Here is a 13927-nt window from a genome sequence, read left to right as displayed (position 1 = left end):
TCACATTGCTAAAACAGCATGATAATGCAGGTTTGCTTTGCACAACATTTGGAAGATCAGGCCCTTCCTACAGAGCATGCAACACTTCCATGCCCTTGTCATTTATAAGCTGGACTATTGCAATGCTCTTCTGGCTGGACTTCCAACATGTGCAATCAAACCCCAGCAAATGATTCAAAACGCAGTGGCACGTCTTGTCTTAATGAGCCCAAGAGACCCCATGTCACTCCTCTGTTTATACCTCCTTATACCTCTTTATACCTGTCTACCTCCACTCTCTCATACGAATCTACATCCCTCCAGAAGCCTGCGATCGGTAAGTGAGTGGTGGCTCATGCTTCCAGCCCAGATAGGCAAAAAAACACTCTCAAGGCTGTTTTCATTCACTGTTCCTTGCTGGTGGAATACCCAACCCAATCCCAATAGGATGAACACGATTTCACCAACATGTTCCTGGTTCAACATCGTTGTTGATCCTGGAACAACATTCCAATCAACCAATCAGATTTAAGGGACAAGTTTGCAGTTTATGTCAAGTTTAGGTTTACGACCAGGGTTAGGAGCTTCTACATTAGTGTTATTCACCTGTTATTTCCATCTGAAGTTGGTTTAGAGGTAAGGACTTCATTTCTGGACAGGAATGTTGACAAAATATGCTGATCCAGGAACATGTCTTGCTTGGCAAAATCACAGCGACCCTCATTATTCTTTAATCCCTTCCTGTTCCATCTTATTTTGAACAATGACTGAAACTTTGTATTACTGGCACTTCTTGTGTTAATTGCTTTTTTATGATGAATCGCTTGTTGTATTCCTCAACTCTAAGTCACTTTGGATAGAAGCGTCTAGTATAATGAATAAATGTAAATGTAAAGCAAACAGTTTAATCCAGTAAATGGCACTTTAATCACAAGTTATTCAGTACTGCCAGCTGCTCTCCTGAGCCCTGACATCGACTTCTGCATATTTTCATGGCAGATGTGGGATATGATCCACATTATGAACCTGGGAATTTCCCCATGGCCTCATTCTGACATGATTCACACTCATTCAGCATATCTGAATTTATATTTTTGCTCCTGCTCCCTTTTCAACTGTCCCAAGGATGTCATCATTTTCATGGCTAATTTTGAAAAGCGTATTTATTCGTAAAAATCATGTCATTTACAACCACAGTTTTTAAGAATAGAGAACACCATGATGCATTCTTTAACAATAAGTAATGAGAGTACAGATTAATTTAGACCTTTTTCAACTTGTACATGAGGGTATTTCCACTGACTAAAGGATATGATCTCCTGGATTTGATTGGTGCCCATCATCTACAGTATCTGAGGAGTAGGAGTTCATTGCAACTCCTTTGTTGAAATGTTGAAAAGCCCCAAGTTTTTGGCCCCAGGTTATGAATTACGTCCATCACATTTCGTGCTTTTTCCTTAGTCAGTGTTTTTATTGTACATGTCTCTGCTTGCTTCTTTCTAAAACAGATGCAATTTTGAATCAATTTTGGCACTGAAATAACCTTAAAATCAATATTATTTTGCGATTTGTAATCAAGTCAGAAATATGATTTTAGGACTAAATCAACAGTTGGCTACACCAATAAAAAAAACACACATTTTTTCATTTCGAAAAAAATATTTAATAGCCAAATCACTTATATTTATCATCACAACATCATCATAAAGACTTAATTGGCGTTTTTTAAAACGATTAATATATATATATAATATATATATATATAATGATTAATATATATATAATATATATATATTACTGTAATCATTTTCCTTTCATTATAATCATTAATTCCCTTGCACAGTCTCATGGTCTTCTAAAAATTTAATATATATATATATATATATATATATATGACGAATTTTGCACCGAAAATAGTGCACATTTTATAATTATGTCAATTATAGTCAATTATATATATATGTATATATGTATATGTGTGTGTGTGTGTGTGTGTGTGTGTGTGTGTGTGTGTGTGTGTTTTATGTTTCCACTGTTGCCTAATATTGTTCTCTCACGTAACTGGCAGACATAACATCAGATGATAAAATGCCCACAGTGCTCATTTTTACATACCGCCCTAATCACCTATAATTGGGAAAACTACATGAAGTATATTGTGCTGTTAAACTGTTTTCTGCGCGTCATTATGTCTCAAGTGTATGTGTACCAAGTGCTTTTGAGCAGCGATTTTCTCAACAAACCTCGAGTAAAATCAGTGTTATTAGAAACACTTGTCTGCTTAATAATGTGTGTGCTTTACAGAGGTGTGGAGTTGCAAAGTCACATTTCAAGAATTCTGTCACTCCATTGTACTGCTTTATATGGGAGACAGCTGCCATTAACAGGACATGCCTACGCTTGCAGCCCTGGAAATATTTTGCTCTTTGAAACTTTGGACTTAATATATCTTAATACAATTTTTTTTCTTAAAACAAAATTAGAGACAAACTAATGGAAATATGAAAAAATAGTCAATCTATTATTAACAGTCATTCACAACAGTGTCCTTCCTTTGCTTAATGGGTTCAACAAACATATTGAGTGTTTTTCATGTGATGATGCTGCAAAGCTGGAAAAAAGCCCCTATAACAGCTGTGCAAAACATGCAGAGCATTTTGTTTTTCAGTTTGGGGTCAGTATGATTTTTAAATGTTTTTGAAAGCCTCTTGTGCTCACCAAGTCAACATTTATTTTAAAAACAGTGAAATATTATAACAATTTAAATTGGTGTTTTCTATATGAATATATTTTAAAATGTTGCTGACAAAGCAATTTTTTTTTTTTTTTTTTTACAAGTTATACAAGATTTAACTTCCTAAGTCAGTTTAATGTAATTCAAGTTGAAATGACTTAAACATTCAAGTTTATTGTACTTAAAAATTTAAGGCAGCAACTTTGATTATTAGCATTTATTTTTTTGCAGTGTACTTTTGTGGAAACTGATCTATTTTGTTCTTTGATGGATATAAGATCAGTATTTATTTTGAAAAATAAATATTTTGGAATTTTATACATGTCTTTAATGTCACTTTTGATTAATTTAATTGTGTAGAAAGACGTTGACTGCATCCTTTGGTGTCTTTATTAGCTGTCTTATCATCTGGTTTTGAAGTCATATGCCAGGTCTTAGTCAAAACTGAATGGCTATGATTCACAATCATTTCCAGCAGTCTGGAAATATTAATAGTTCTCTTGAAATAAAGTTTGCATAATGATTTGCCATCATTTAGGCCTTAAAATAGATTTCTTGTGTATTTTTTAAATAAAGTCTGAGAGGTATGTACTATTGGGGCTTCTAAAACCCTAAAATCACACAAAAAAAAATCAAAACATGAAGCAACACGACTTCGTAACATTTCATTACTCATGTCCGTTACCAAAATGAGTCAACAAATCACTTGAAGCTAAAAGTAGTACCGGAGCAGTGATATCATTGCTCACTCAGGTGTCCTAAAAGCAGTTTTTAACCACATTCTGCTGTGGAGGAAGTGGCGGATTGGCCAAGGTACTTTTTACATGATTCACAAACAGTTTTTGACAGGAGAGAGCACTATAAAGAACCCTGTCAGACCGAGCAGAACATCAATCGGTCAACATGGAGCTCACAGCTGTGGTACTGCTGGTGATCGCTGCACACGCTTTAGCAAAACCTATTTCAAGTGAGGAGAAAGACGAGCTGTTATTAGCTGAGGTAGGGAGAGCATTTTTCTGTGGGACAAATCTTTGCTTCTTCATTTTCTGTTCTTTAAATTGTATTCATTGATTTATTTTTTTTAGAAATATCTTCGAAGGTACTATGGCATGCCGGCTGGTCTACACGGAGAAGGAAAAACATCCGATGTCATGCACAAGAAAATTCAAGAGATGCAAGAGTTTTTTAGGTTGGACGTTACGGGAGAGCTGGACGACGACACTTTGGAGCTAATGGAAATGGCTCGCTGCGGAGTTCCAGATGTGGCCGAGTATAATCACTTTGCAAATGACCTAAAATGGAAAACCACAGATGTGACCTTCAGGTTTGTGTTTGTACATTAAATAATTGAATACGATAAAAAGAAGTGGCAGTTTGATTTTCAAAATATGTGTTTTATTCACTTTCAGGATTCTGAATTACACTCCTGACCTGAAGAAGGCGGATGTGGACAAAGCCATCCGAAATGCTTTAAATGTCTGGAGCAGTGTGACTCCACTGAGGTTTAAGAAACTGCATGTGGGAAATGCTGACATCATGATCAGCTTTGGAGCAAGAGGTACCACCATTTTTATTATTCACTGAAGTGGGAATTAAATGAAGGCTATTTCTTCCTGTTTTTTTATTTATTTATTATTTCTATCAATTTCCATTCTTTTTTCGAATGCAAATGACAGAACATGGAGACTTCAACCCGTTTGATGGACCAGAGGGGCTTCTTGCTCATGCTTACCCCCCTGGAAATGGCATCGGTGGTGATACACACTTTGATGAGGACGAAACATGGACCAAAGACTCTCATGGTACAAAAAAATACCACATTTATGCAGTAGCTACACTACTTTTCAAAGTTTGGGTTCGGTACTGTTTTTTAAATGTCTGTTATGCTCAACAATGCAGCATTCATTTGATCAAAAATACAGTAAAAACAGTGAAATATTATTACATTTTAACTGTTGTCTATTTTAATATATTTTAAAATGTATTTTATTCCTTTGATGTCAAAGCTGTATTTTCAGCATCATTACTCCAGTCTTCAGTGTCACATGATCCTTCAGAAATCACTCTAATATGATGATTTGATGCTCATGAAGCATTATTATCAATGTTGAAAACAGTTGTGCTTAATATTTTAGTGGAAACATTCTTGAAACATTAGTGGAAATTCTTTGATTCTAGAAAACCTGCATTTATTTAACAGAATATTTGTGTAACATTATAAATGTCTTTACTGTCACTTTTGATCAATTAAATCCATCCTGGCTGAATAAAAGTATTAATTGATAGTTTTTCTTTTTACATGTACCGACCCTAAACTTTTGAACAGTAGTGTATATAAAAAGTCTTGATTTCTAATCATAGTAATCTTCACTATGTTATTTGCAGCATTCAATCTCTTCTTGGTCGCGGCCCATGAGTTTGGTCATGCTCTCGGTATGGCCCATTCCTCTGACCCTGGGTCATTGATGTACCCGGTGTACTCCTACGGCAAGGGTTACCCGCTCTCTGAGGATGACATTAAGGGGATCCAGTCTCTCTATGGTGAGTAATATACCATTTCGACCAATAGATTTTTTAGAAGTCTTCATAGTCCTGATTCTACTTTTGGGTTAATTAAAGGTGAAAACCCAAACCATGGAAGGGTCAAGCCCAAACCCGACGCTCCAAGCAAGTGTGACCCTGAACTGAGTTTTGATGCCGTCACTGAACTCCGTGGAGAGACAATCATTTTCAAAGACAGGTGCAAAAATAGTCCACAGTTCATTGTTTTGATAAAACTGTCCCTGGCTGCACTAGCACATTTTTAAAACTATTGTATAATGTGTTATATAACCTAATAGGGTTCCTGATAATATTTTTGTTGGCAGGTTTTACTGGCGACTACATACACAAATGCCTGAGCCTGAACAAACCCTCATTAAAAGTACCTGGCCTGAAATACCAAACAAAGTAGATGCTGCCTATGAGAACCCAGAGAAAGATGTTGTCATCATATTCAGTGGTTAGTTTTGAGATTCAAATGTCAAATGATTGTTATTTGATCTTTATTTTGCTCAACTTATTGTGAACGTTTTCTTTACAACGCATATTTTTCAAATGCTATAATATTAATATTTTAAATTAGCTTTTATTTTTATAGTCAGTATAGTATCAGTTTTTATTTGAATTTTAGTCATTTTTTGTTCAGTTTTAGTACTTCAGGGCAACATTTTTATAGGTTTTACATATAATATCTATATTTTATTTTATTTCAGCTTTATTTCAATTAACGGAAACCCTTTTTAATAGTTTTAGCTTTTTTAAATTAACAATAACAACACTGCTACACTTACAGATGCAGTTTTGAGTTAGATTAAACTAACTCATATTAATGTTTTCATGATTGACAAATATTACAGGTATCAAAATGTGGGCTCTCAATGGTTACAATCTTGTTGACGGCTATCCAAAATACATCCACAAACTGGGTCTCCCGAAGACAGTCCGCAAAATAGATGCAGCTGTAAACATCCGAGATACGGGCAAGACTCTACTTTTTGTAGAAGAGGAATACTGGAGGTATGTTACAATATTCTGAGGACAAAAATACCCCCCCCCCCCACACACACAAAACAAAGAGTCAATAGAATGCTAAAAAGCTAATATAAGCTGCATCTCTTCTCCAGTTATGATGAGCAGACAGGCACCATGGATAGTGGATACCCACGATCCATTGAGGAAGACTTTCCCGGAATTGGAGATGAAGTGGATGCCGCTGCTTATCATTTTGGTATGTGTGAATTAGTTGCGTAACTAATGTATTTGAACCGATTCTCTAAGGTATGAATGACTTAATGAAAATAATTGTCGTTTCTCTTTTTTAACAGGATATTTGTACTTCTACCATGAGCATATTCAGTTTGAATACAGTTACAACTCACGGAAAGTCATGCGCATCATGAGGGCCAACTCTATACTCAACTGTTGAGCACTTACAGTGTGGATGTGCCATAAACTGTCAATTGTTATCAACTTCTGTGAAAAGTAGCATTCCTTTTTCTGTGTTTTCAACTACTGAGCTGGTAAATCAGTAGAAAGTCTCCATTATTTTGAATAATAAAAGTGAAATATATATTTATTGAACTAAAAACTGTAAATGTGTTATGCTCTCTACAATACCACTGTTAAAAAAATGATAAAATAAACAGAAAAATGAAAACGGTTTATCATGGTGAGTTATTAGTATGAATTTGTCACATAAGTGTTGATGGACAGATTTCTTTTTAGACTAGGCTATGTGTAGAGAATGCATAAGTAAATGAATGCAGTGAATAAACAATCAAGGATATTTAAATGAATTAAAGTGAATGATTAGAAGTAGTACATGAATTGAAGTGATCTGACTGTAAAATCAGCAACAAACAAACAAAAAACATGTTAATTATACCTAATATAATTTCGTTCATATAAAATAAAAAGAAGAAGAACAATATGCATGTAATCACAAATTGCAATCCAAAGAGGATAATTTGTCTCTGTCATGACTAATAAACATGAAAACCAGTACCTTCATGGACATTTTGTTTTTATTCTCTTTTCCATCTGACCCTGTCTATGATTAAATGCTTTTGGAAGTGATATGACATTTATGTAGTGAAAACATTCTTAAAAGCTGCTCTGAATTACTCCTACCAAGCTGCCTCGGGTGTTTACAGGGGATTTCAGTTAAACCCACATATGACCACATGTTTGCTTATGTGCCTAATGTACAGTGCCAAACCTATCCTGTTGTGAGCTTAGTTGGGGATTTTATAGGAAAACAAGGTTCCTTGATGGTTGCTTTGGTGGTTATAAAAAATGTAGCTTAAAGTATAGAAGTTTAAGTTTAGCAACATTTCTGTATGTATATTCAGTGTTTAGCAAATATGGGTATTTCTGCCTTTGTTATTTAAAACGTTATTAAAAAAAGATAAAATAGCATATTTTATCATCCGTTTCTAATTATACCACAGTATAGCCTATTTATTAACTCCAAACAGCTTAAAGCTTATCGTTGGTGTTTCAGTCGTCACAAACTTGTAACCAATCACATCACCGTGTGATCAGGGAGTGGATCTCTGAGCTGGTGTGGGTGAATACGGCTCTGGACGGGGCTAGTCTGCATTTTCATAGAAACCCGTACTAAATAAGGCAGTGTGTTACATTCAAGCTGTTTTATGGCATGAAGAAATTTATTTTCAAGAAAAAACGTTTATGTGTAATTTTGGTGATCAAAGATGAGTTTCAGGGGATAAAATGATTTACTGCAGGGGGAGTTTAAGAAATGACTCAACTTACTCAAAATGCAGTTTTGGTTTAGTTCCAGCGGTTTACCAGCAGTCTACAGGATGGTCTGAAGATTTTACTTCCTTATGTGTATTTTGTATAGGTCATCCTTCAAAACAAAATATGGTTTTGGCAATAATGAATTAAATAAGTTAGGCTGCAAAAAAGTGCTAGCGCTGTAGACTCGAACTTCACATTTCTTCACAGAAGAGGAAGTGGTGACTGACACATTTTGTGGTTAAACTGGAGGAGCACACTTCAGCTTTGAGGGAAATTTGTAATTACTTCTTGTTGACAATATCCAACCAATCCTACCACAATGAAACATGCACAATAATATAAATGACAACATAAGCCATATTATATTATTTTATATCACATACACTACCGTTGAAAAGTTTGGGGTAAGATTAAAAAACAATATAACAACAGACCTTTTAACGGTACAATATATGTTTGCATACATGTGTACATGTAAAATATTTTTTATTTTATTTTATTTTTTAACGACTTTTATTTTGAAACCTTGTTATTTCCCCTTTGTGGTGTTGAGTGTATCTAGGCGGCTGGCTTCCCTTTACTGTACTGTCAGATATACGTCGATAAACAAAACGTTTAATTAACCTTTGTGCTTACAAGTTTTTCCACACTTCAGGTAACGTTAAAGCTTTTCAGCGCAATTTTATCGATTTCAGAAAAGATCATTCGTAGAATACTTAGTCATGACTGATAGTCATTGATACACGACCTGACTATCGAAACTGCTTCTGTGTTGTTTTATTAAAAGATGGTTGTCAAGCAGACAGATATATACGTCTATACATTCTTATGTTATCTGTGATCTGATGCTTAAAAGGTTGGCCTGCTTTGATTTATTAATCTTTGTATAATCAGTGAATCTATAAATGTACACAATATTGCTTTACTATGTGATTTTTAAAAGTCTTTATTTATTCATAGTTTTATTATTCTTCACAGATGCCAGATGTGAACACCAGTAAATCTACTTCTCCACCTAATGGTGGAAATGTAGAGGAACCATATAAAACCACACCACAAATTCACTCAGATGTCAGAGTGACTCCAGTGTCTAAATCATCCAATAATCAGACGATTAACCACACTAAATCTGCTTGTTTAACGTTACCTGCTGAAAGTTATTTCAAGACACAACAGGATGTCGATCCAAATGGGGGAAAACTGGATCCTTCAACACAAATGCAAACAGACGCTAATGTGAAAGAAGTTAACACATGTTCTATTGAGAGTACAAGCCAAACAGACAGAAACCGTGTCGTTAGAAGGTTAGGTGTCACTAGTACTGCATTTATTGGGCCTGCGTGTCGCCCTGAACCTTGTATCGAGCAGGAGCTTTGTGAATTTTACAAAGAGCTTGAGGAAGTAGATAAGGTCGAAGCATCCTGGAAGCCTGAAAGCAACCTACCAAACAGGAAGGACAGTCCTGTTGTCGTAACTGATCATGGCAGACCCTACAGACCTTACCCGGATCCACATGAACGCAGCCAAAAAGATCCAAAGAGATGGAGACCTCACTTACAATGGAATACGGATGACTTTGGAGAAAGAGGACACCCAGAGCCAAGGTATCCACCTCCACCATGGCTTCCTCCAGACCAGAGGATTCAGTTCTTCCCTCCCCCAACCTCTGGAGGTCCAATCATGTATCCTCCAGACATGAGACCTCAGGAGAACTTCCACGGTCTTCATACGAACAACAAAAATAACAGCTGGGGCCCAAGGAAAGGGCCACCATTACCTTCAAACAGGTGGCATGAACATAGCAGTTTCCAGTCACAGGAGGATCATAGATTCTCTGAGGGATATGAAACACCGTTATCACACTGGCAGCAGCACGATCATGAAAAAGACCAATATCAACATTTGGAGCTCATTTTGTTGAGGGGAGTCCCAGGATCTGGAAAATCCACTTTGGCCAGGTGAGTAAAACTAAATATGTAGAGAAAAGACCTCACTGGCCAAATGTTTGGTTAAATACTAAAGATGTATTACAAATAATACTTGTATTGATTTGTTAAGTTCTGCTAACATTGTAACGTATGTTTTGATTAGTTTAAGTAAGCAGAGAACTGATTTTTTTTTATGTTACACTGCATGTATTTTAGAGAGCTCCTGTCCACTGGTCCCAATGGAGTAATATTAAGCACAGATGACTACTTTTTCCAAGACAACAGATATGTTTTTGATTCTGCTCTTCTTGGGGATGCACACGACTGGAATCAGAAGAGAGGTGAGGAAAGCCTTTAAGTTACATCTTTTTATACATTGGACACTGAAGCATTTTCATCCTACAACTTAATTGCACAATTTGCTGTAATTAATTGCAATTAATTGCATTTCCGCCAAGCTTGTAATCATCAATATTTAAACTTATAATCACCTAATTAAATTAAACAACACAGGAAAAAAAAGTAACAGAAAATAGACCTATATTAAAATAATATTAAACATCAATATATCAATGTATTATTATTTTTCAATAATCAATCAACAATCAATTTAACAGATTTTTTTTTCCTACTAATTATCAAAATAAAATATAGTCCTACTAAGTAGGGCTGAACGATACATCGAATTTTCATCGTCATCGCGATATGAACTCGCGCGATGAACACATCGCAACAGACAGCCTGACACGATGAATAATGGCTGGTTCAGATTACAAGATTTTTGTTTCTGTTATGATAGTCACGGAGTCAGATTAGGTCACGTTTTTGACTCCTAAAATCTTGTCGTGTTGTGGACAAGAAACATGTCAGACTACGCGTTGCTTTCCGACCAGTCATCGCGTGCCGTCACACTCACACATTCACTCACACGCACACACACACACTCACGCTCGCTCACTCACTCGCACTCACACACATATACACACACACACTGTTGCTCGCGCTCGCTCACTCACTCTCGCTCACATACTCAACCCGTCATGGAGGACCGTTAAAAAATTAAACATGCTAGTCTTTCTGTCATGATGTCGTGAAGCATCGCAGACGCGACGTAGGTTGTCGCCCACTATGACACACTATACGAGATGAAACGATCGAATCTTGCGTCCCAACGCCCGTTGTCGTTTACGAATCCCCACGACACCCATACGTCAAACGGATTGTGCCAAAATCGCGTAATCTGAACCAGGCATGTAATAAACGTTTGACCTATCACGCAAAGAACCTATTAAAGCACTAAGACATGGGAACAGCATAGCTAACATTCACATTTGAATATTTATCGCAAGTCATATCGTCATCGCAATATTAAACAATCTTATCGCACATCGCAGCTTTTCCTCATATCGTGCAGCCCTACTACTAAGCTATTATTACCAGAGCATGTGATCAAAGCTTTTACCATTGTTGCCCAGCATGACTATACCAGCTCAGCAAACAGAAGTCTACAGAGAAATTTCACGTTATTTGAGTGGACTTTACTTTCCCAGTGCTCAGTACATGATTGGAGCGTTTGGGCCGTTAACGACAGAGCCGCCGACACACACACACACACACACACACACACACACAGACGGAACGGAGAGCGCGCCGCTGGGCCGTTAACGACAGAGCGCGCCGACACACACACAAATACACACACACACAGAACCGAGAGCGTGCCGCACACACGGAGCGGAAAAGACCCGCTCATGAAAGCTGCGCGAGAATGAAACCTTATCGCCGAACACGGAGGGACGGGACGGCATGGCATGGCATATTTTCAGCCTTCTCAATATAGCAGCCGCAACAGGAAATCATTAAAACGAGGCAAAACGTTTATTTTTAACGCGTTAAACATTTCAAATTAATCGCAAAGATTAACGCGTTAATTCCACCAACCCTAATATATATATATATATTTATATTTATATTTATAGAAATATATTTAAAAATTAAATTGTAGGATGAACTGTGCTACACACACACACACACACACACACACACACACATATATATATATATATATATATATATATATATATATATATATATAGTTTTTTCATCATGTGATTATATTACATGTTTATTTAAAGGGGTGGTAAAATGCCCTTTTCAAAAGATGTAAAATAAGTCTTTGATGTCCCCAGAGTGTGCATGTGAAGTTTTAGCTCAAAATACCCCACAGGTATTTTTATATAGCATGTTCAAATTGTCACTTTTTGAGGGTGAGCAAAAACCCTTTAAATGCAAATGAGCTGCTGCTCCCGGCACAGAGGGCGGAGCTTCGATTACCTCACACAGACATGCATTGAAAATTTAAAAAACTTTTACCCTTTTATGTTCAAACCAGAGTCAGATAAAGATGGAGAGACTCTAGAAGAAGTGCCTACCAGCCGTTTGTTGTAGTCCTTAAAAAGCAATTTCTTTAAAAGCAAATATTGTAGCGATTGGAAAAAATGATAGACTCACTTAACAGTTTTAATGCTCTTTTATGCTCTCGCCTCACACAGTCCCAGACTTCTGGAGAAACAAAAAAAAACTTTTTTCAACCCTGCCCCCGCGTAACTGCGCAGGCTCCTCTTCAGAAGAACAGCCCACGCCTTAAAGCCCCACACAACCAGAACACATAATACATGAAAGAAAAGACATGCATCTAGATATTGAACATAAACAGACTTTAGACTTGCTACAATATTGAACTTTGAGTGTTGTAACTTTGCAGATGTTGTTTATGCTCAAACTGTAACATTACACACTAAATAAAGTTAGAAAAGTGAAATCATAATCAGCCACCCCTTTAACATTAATTGATGAACTTTTATGAAAATATGTCCAGGTCATATTTCAGCCCAAAATAAATAAATCAAGTTTTAATAAACTAGATAAAGTAAATCAGTTTTAGGACTATTATTTTTGTAATTCTTTTCAGAGGTGATTCACTTTTGATTGTTATTGCTGCAATACAGTCATTTTTACTGTATTACAGTAAAACAAAGATTAAATAAAGATTGAATAAGTGTTTTTATTTATTTATCAAACATCAGTGATATACAAATACATATAATGCCATCTGAGTTATGAAAAGGCAGGGATTTATATTTCTATATTTACATAGCTTAATTGTCATGAAAATAATGTAACAATGCAACAAAAAAAAAAAAAAAAAAAAATTCATGCAAAATATAATTTATTTTTCGGGGGGCCAGGGCATTTTTGTAAGATTTGTCTGTTTATGAAATTATTCAGACAGTTTTAAGAATGGAGACTTTCGCAAATTTGAGCATTTAATGTTTTGAGAGAGAGCATGAAGTTTAACCTTTTTTTGTATGTCTTTGTCATTTTTAAGCTGAACAGGTGATGTTGGAGGGCCGCTCACCTGTTATCATCGACAACACTAATGTTAAAGCCTGGGAGATGAAGCCTTATGTTGATTTGGTGAGTTGGTGTCAGAAATGCCTGGGATTGGAGTGAAAAATACTTTAGTAAAACACAAGTTAGGCTTGAAATGCAACCAACCATTTCCATATGTTTGAATCTAGATATCTTGCATGACATTACATTACGATTCTTAAAGAGGATTCTCTTTCGTAACACATTTTTATTATTTTCCTTTATTTCACACAGGCTTTAAAGAACGGATACAGAGTGGACTTTTTTGAGCCAGATACCTGCTGGAAATATGATCCTGCCCAGTTAGAAAAGTAAGTCTGATAATAGCTTTGGTTCTCATGTCAGGCCAGGAACACAGTGACTTTTTATTTTTCACTGAATGAGAAAGACCTTTGACTTTGGATCAGGTTTTGGCTTACGGTACAGAGGTTCGGAATTCAGTTGTGTTTAAGTGGATAAAATGTTTTATAGTCTAGGATCACTGAGTATCTTTCAAATCCTCGTGAATAAGACCAGCTGACTTTAATTGGATTAAGAGACATTGTTACTT

The 13927-nt window shown here is 36.1% G+C and overlaps 2 protein-coding genes across 2 annotated transcripts in view; both read left to right on the top strand.

Moving 5' to 3' along the window:
- The first annotated feature begins 3499 nt into the window (after positions 1 to 3499).
- mmp13b (matrix metallopeptidase 13b) lies at positions 3500 to 7266 on the top strand. Its single transcript, XM_079886337.1, has 10 exons — positions 3500 to 3712; positions 3799 to 4037; positions 4123 to 4271; positions 4390 to 4515; positions 5099 to 5254; positions 5333 to 5453; positions 5581 to 5714; positions 6112 to 6271; positions 6379 to 6482; positions 6580 to 7266. Exons 1-10 carry the CDS (start codon positions 3617 to 3619, stop codon positions 6678 to 6680), a joined length of 1386 nt encoding a protein of 461 aa, XP_079742463.1. The 5' UTR covers positions 3500 to 3616; the 3' UTR covers positions 6681 to 7266.
- A 1286-nt stretch (positions 7267 to 8552) lies between these two features.
- The window catches only part of n4bp2l2 (NEDD4 binding protein 2-like 2), a 6271-nt gene continuing 896 nt past the window's right edge, over positions 8553 to 13927 (top strand). The window contains exons 1-5 of the mRNA XM_079886140.1: positions 8553 to 8672; positions 8996 to 9975; positions 10162 to 10286; positions 13334 to 13422; positions 13612 to 13688. Of these exons, the coding sequence (XP_079742266.1) occupies positions 8996 to 9975; positions 10162 to 10286; positions 13334 to 13422; positions 13612 to 13688 (1271 nt within the window). The 5' untranslated portion in view covers positions 8553 to 8672. The remainder of the gene's footprint in view (positions 8673 to 8995; positions 9976 to 10161; positions 10287 to 13333; positions 13423 to 13611; positions 13689 to 13927) is intronic.

The sequence above is a fragment of the Squalius cephalus genome (assembly GCF_949319135.1).
Source record: "Squalius cephalus genome assembly, chromosome: 11".
Taxonomy (NCBI): Eukaryota; Metazoa; Chordata; class Actinopteri; order Cypriniformes; family Leuciscidae; genus Squalius; species Squalius cephalus.
This window is presented reverse-complemented; position numbering and strand designations above follow the sequence as displayed.